The 6,000-nt window shown below is 42.8% G+C and overlaps 1 protein-coding gene across 1 annotated transcript in view; it reads left to right on the top strand.

The window, feature by feature from the left end:
* The first annotated feature begins 3,306 nt into the window (after positions 1-3,306).
* The window catches only part of SMURF2 (SMAD specific E3 ubiquitin protein ligase 2), a 126,037-nt gene continuing 123,343 nt past the window's right edge, over positions 3,307-6,000 (top strand). The window contains exon 1 of the mRNA XM_060253440.1: positions 3,307-3,693. Within this exon, the coding sequence (XP_060109423.1) occupies positions 3,642-3,693 (52 nt within the window). The 5' untranslated portion in view covers positions 3,307-3,641. The remainder of the gene's footprint in view (positions 3,694-6,000) is intronic.

Here is a 6,000-nt window from a genome sequence, read left to right as displayed (position 1 = left end):
TAAAGGTATGTATACTCACTACAACACTAACTTGTATGTATCCAATCCCATCTGCACTATGTGAGTACATAGCAATGACAAACAATCCAGTTTGCCCTATTCAATATTTATAAATAAGAGGAAAATTCTATGCATGTATTTAACCCTGAGGGTGAAACTGTTTGTAGTTTAGGAACCCAATAGCTCTCCTGCTGCAACAATATTCTATTTCCATCTTCTCTAACATATGGTCTTGGTTGATATTTGTAAAGAGCAAAGAATCTTAAATCTCATGTTTAGTCTCTTTAAAACTGAAAAGCATGGGAGTTTCTTGGACTTCCCTTTCCAAACGTGAATTGTGTTCAAGTATCCTAACTTTAAATGCATGTAACATCATTCTGACTTACCATAATTGACATGATAACTGATCCATTCTCTAACTAACCACAATATCTGAACTTCTCATATCACAATATCTGAACTTCTAAGACTAAATGGACATATGAAGCTGCCTTATACTGAATCAGACCCTTGGTCCATCAAAGTCAGTATTGTCTACTCAGACTGGCAGCGGCTCTCCAGGGTCTCAAACTGAGGTTTTTCACACCTATTTGCCTGGACCTTTTTTTGGAGATGCCAGGGATTGAACCTGGGACCTTCTGCTTACCAAGCAGATGCTCTACCACTGAGCCACTGTCCCTCCCCCATGCACTCTTATCAATACAAAAGTCTGCAAGACAATAATAAGTCACATCACAACATGTATAATAACGATAACCCTACAGAGAATAAATCACTATATAGTCCATTTCAGACAAAATAGTCCTTTTTCAAGGGAGTAGATAATATATAAATGGTGAATTTTTTTCTGCTTGAATAAGCTTGCTGCTTCACTGGCTCATATGGGGCTGCGCTGCTTCACTGGCAAAATCTCCAGGAATGTCTTCACCACCAACTGGTGGATATACAGTCTTACCTCGAGGTTAGTTATTAAAAATGCATTTAGGCTGCAGAACGCTATGCATGTGACTCTTTTCGTCACCTTACTAGAAAAAATGTCTCAAGTTCCCATCAATCTGGAATTGGCAGTCCTAGTCAAGACTGGGCCCAACAAGTTCTCCCTCAAAGGCCAAAATAGGCCTGGAAAGGGCCTCACCTCGTCCTTTTACTGAGAGAACCAAGCTTGGTTGCTTTTTACTGATGGAACCAAGCATGGTTGCTTTTTACTGAAAGAGCCAAGCTTGGTTGCCTAGCAACAGCCTAACAGCTTCCCTGGTGGCCCAATCCTTGTCTGTCCTGGGGCCTGCAGTGGGCAGAGGAGAGCAGAGTCAGCCAATGCCACGCAAGTGCACTTGAGTGATGTTTGATGGGCCAATGGTTGAGTGCACACCACAGCCAATGGGAGAGCTGGAAAAGGCCAGTAATGTACCATTTTACATATATATGATATCTCTGGTATCTTGTGTTACATTTTATGGCATGCATAGTCTGGCCGAACAAAGTGACAATTATGTCATGTCCGGCTGTCATAACATTTGGTACCTCTGTCCAGGCCTCAGATTCAATGGGAGCTCACAGGAGCACAGCTCCTGAACCTTTCTGAGAGTTCCACCTCCTCCTTCTGAGAGTTTTACCTCCTTGTCCATTGAATAGTAGGTGCAGCTGCATAACAATCCTTGGATGAGCTCCACCACCTATTTTTCTACAAAATGACCTCTGCCTCTGTCTTTGGGATCCTTCAATACTAGTCTCCTGAGGTGAAGACAGAGGCCTGCCTGAAGTATTTGAGCTTGCACAGCTCTATGTATGCTGCTGAATTAATGGTGCAGCTAGGTGTCTCAAAGCTTAATCCATGCATTCTCCCTGCATTGTTTGACATGGTAAAATTTATACACCTCAAAATTAATGTTCTTTTTTTTTTTGGAGAAAAATACTTTGTTAGTACTTTGTTTGCTTTGTGATAAAGTCATCTCCACCAGGGTCTGGTAGGATAGTGAAAATGCTACATATTTACTCTCCAGCATACTGCAGCAAGACAGCATGCTTTCTGGCATCACAGTCTATTTCCATAGCCTGGAACAGAGTTTCTTGCCTTTGCACCCATTTAGTTCAGTGAGGTCCTAGAGTTGTGTGGGAATCATGGGTATCAAAAGAAGGGAAGTCTGGAAGTGCAGCCATAGTGGTCTATACCTTGTTTAAAGAAGAAAGCACTGGAAATATATTTTCTCTGTCAAAAGGTACCTGTCAGTGCTTGTGAAGAATCTGTAGGCTGCAGTGCTCATTGTGAGATCATAGTTCATTTCCAGTGTAACATGCTTCAGTCATCCTGAACCCCTATGCAAATTGGACTGTCCCATTGGATTCAGTGGAACTTACTTTTGAGTGATAATACATAAGATCAGGATGCAAGTTGAAGCTGTGGCCTGTTAAACAGAGTAATAATGGTAAGTGCTGTCAGCTGGCTTATGGCAACCCCATAGGGTTTTCAAGGCAAGAGACCCTCAAAGGTAAGATTTACCATGGTTTGTTTCACGTCACAACCCCAGCATGCTTTAGAGCAGAGGTGTAAAACACATGGCCCGGGGGGCTCTTATCAGGCCCCTAAACAACTGGCTCTTGCCTGCTTCCTTCTCCGTCTCTCTTGCTTCCTTCTGCATAACAGCTTGCTTTACAAGGCTTGCTCAATCACTCCAGCTACAGAGCAAAACCTCAGCTTTCTCCATTGGCTGAGGCTCCTCCCCCTCCTGGTCCCCTGGGGAGGGAGGGAAACAGCCAGTTTCCTTTGCCCAGTTCCCTGGATCCCATGGGAGAAATACAAAGCAAGCACCTTTATGATCAACAAATGCTAATGTTTTAAGAATGTTTTAGATTTAAAAAAACCCCAAACTTTAGTCATGTTTGTCTGTGTCCTTTAAAAAGTTTATATCTCTGCTACCTAATCTTAAATAGGTATACACATGGCCCAGCCAGCCTGGTCGGACAAGGTCTAATTTATGTCAGATCCGGCCCTCAAAACAAATGAGTTCCTCACTCCTGCGGTCTCCCATTCGAATACCAGGCTGCTTAGCTTCCAAGATGTGATGAGATCAGGCTAGCCTGGGCTGCTCAGGTCAGGATGATACTTACATTAAATTTCAGAAAAGTGTATGTGATATTAAAGTGAGCATGTAACATCAAGGGCATCTGCCAAGCCTTGGTGTGATGTGTTCTATCGATTCGCCACCACCTTAAAGAGGCCTCTTTCCCTTCCACGAGGAAGAAGAGGAGGCGAACGGGGAGTGAGTAACTTGTCGAAGGGTGACGAGACTCTGGGAGGGGAGGGGACCGCGAAACCCCCGTGTTAACCGCACACATCCAGCCTCAGACCAAAGTAGTCTCTCCGTCTGCCGCTTGTTGTGCTCGCCGCCTGAGCCTCGGGCAGGGGGCGGAAGGAAAGGCGGCTACGTCTCCTCCTCCTCCTCGACGCTAGCGCGGCTTATGGCGACGCTGGGCACATCCGGGCTTTTCTTCCTTCGGCGGCCGCCGCCGCCGCCGCCGCTGTTCTGACCCTCGTCCAGCCCAACTCCATTAGCGGCTGCTGCGCTGCGCTGCGCACCCCAACCCCGTCAGGGAGGGCTGCGGGGAACGGGGCGCCGAGTTCCCGAAGTATCCCACGGGGTGACATGTCCAACCAAGGGGTCCGGAGGAATGGGCCCGTCAAGCTACGACTGACAGGTGAGGAGCGGTTAGAGGGGTACCTCTTGGCCCCAAGGACGTTATGGAAAGGGGGTGGGAGGTTGCTGGTGGAAACCCGAAGGAAAAGGGGGGGGGGCTAGGCGTGGGGCCTTGCTTTCTTGTGTTCTCTGGGGAACCGCGTTGGTTTTTTCAAAAGAGACGGAGAAGAAAGGCGGGTGAAAGGGCCCCATAATTTATTTATTTTTGTTGTTGTCGAGAGGGAGAAATGCATGTTGCGATATTATGTAAAGTGGGTGTTGAGGCGAAAGAGTGTTTTCTATGAGGCCGTTTGGGAAAGAGTGAAGAGATGAAGCGCTTAGCGTGGCGAGGAACTGGAAGTTGCGGAGCACAACTGACTGCATTTACATTCGTTCATTGGGGGTGGGGAAGACTAGAGGGCCCAGTTTGTGTGTCAGAGAATACAGAGTTTCTGAGCGGTGTGTGTATATAATCATACTAAAAGAAGGAAATGGGAAGAGCTAGTGAGCTCAGCTGGATGGGAACAAACGAGTGAGCCTCAGTGTGTAGTTGAGATTGAACCTGTAGTCGGAAAGACTGTTTAAAAAGCTTCCAGGCCTCAAGAGAAAAGTAAACTCCTCAACTCTCTCTCGCTCCCCCTCTCAGGAGAGAGGGAGTTGTTAAGAAATGGACATTGAAAGAAACATTTCGCTTGAAACTTCACACGAGATGATGAAACGGAGGGAGGTGATGTGAAAAGCTGCTTTGAGCATAAACTTGAATCAGTGTCAGCCTCTTTGTATCCTTTATTTTGATCTTGTGCTGCTCTGTTTGAATCAACTTCTGTAGTAAAGCTGGTGTAAGGTTATATAGTCCCTTGTATTACACAGTAAAAGGATATTAAGCTTTCATGTATTAAAAAATTAACATTACAAACCAGCAAGATCTATACTGTGTCTTTTTATAAGAATATGTAGTTGGATGTGGAAGAGTGCCATTGCAGTTTCTGTCTTAAACAGTTTTATTGGATGTTTTATGCATGTTTTAATGGATCATTCTCCCAGCTAAGTATTTGTAGAATTGTAGTCTTAGAAAAAGTGTATAAAACCTCAAGAGAAAAAAAATTAGACATTAGAAATGTTTCCTAGTTTGAAGGCAGATCTTTTTAAAATAGTATTTTTACATGTTAATAAGTTATTTTTTGTTTTAGTATTAATTTTAAATAAATGCACATGGTTAATGATTTAACTGCTGCATTTTTGTTGAATTTAATCACAAGCGTGAAAATAGTTTTAATTTTCATGTGCACAGATTTTTCTGATAAATAGTATGGAATTTTTAGGATTGTTTATATTGGGCTGACAAAATATGAAAGTGTTTATAGGATTCTTGTGTGATAAACTCCAAAATGGGGTCTTAAAACAAGTGTGCTAGATTGGAATGTGGAATAATTGTGGCTCAGTTGCTGATTCTAAGTAAGACTGAGTTGCAGTATGGCAGAGAAAAAAATGAAAATCTGGTACCTTCAGAGGAAAAAAGTAGGTAGTTGCTTTAGTTTGTGTACACTCTGTTCAATTTTTGTTAGAATGTAGGTTTCTCCTTTTTGACAGTTCCTCATGAAGCACTCCTAGCAGTGTGCTCTGATAACAGGCAGTAAGGGGCAATGACCTTATAATTGACATTATATACTAAAAAATGAGATGAATGACTGTGGAGGCCCTGAGCGAGTTATTTTTCATATCAAATGTTCATTTCTAAAAAAGTAGTAGCTTTGGCACAGACAAGGATTGCTAAGTATTGCACTTTGAATACTAAAGTATTTCCTCAAGCATTTTAGGTTTTCTGTAGAACAAATGCTTTACATACAGAAAGAATGCTATTAAAATCGTTATTGTGTGCACATTTACTCGAGGGTAAATTGTATTGAAGGCAGTGAGATACATATATCCAGATCTTATGAATTGATCATTGGAACCACGTGGGCTTGCTTTAGAATATCTTAATCTCATGTATTCTCTGCTTTTGATTATCCATTTTGATCTGAAACATACATCAGAAAGTTCTAAACGGTAAAGTGATTTGATGTGAAAACACTATGTTGTTTTACCACAGTGGTTAAAGTACTTGTCTAGGGTGTGTGAGATCCAGATTTGAATTTCTGTTCTACCATGGAAGCTGGGGTGGGTGACCTTGAGCCACTCACGCATATTCAGCCTAATTTGCCTCACAGGGTTGTTGTTAGGATAAAATGGAGGAGATGGGAACAATATAAGATGCACTGGGAAGAAAGGCAAGGTATAAATGAAGTAAACAAATGTTTAAAAGTAGCCTATTTTAAAAATACGGCAT

The sequence above is a fragment of the Heteronotia binoei genome, chromosome 13 (assembly GCF_032191835.1).
Source record: "Heteronotia binoei isolate CCM8104 ecotype False Entrance Well chromosome 13, APGP_CSIRO_Hbin_v1, whole genome shotgun sequence".
Taxonomy (NCBI): domain Eukaryota; kingdom Metazoa; phylum Chordata; class Lepidosauria; order Squamata; family Gekkonidae; genus Heteronotia; species Heteronotia binoei.
This window is presented reverse-complemented; position numbering and strand designations above follow the sequence as displayed.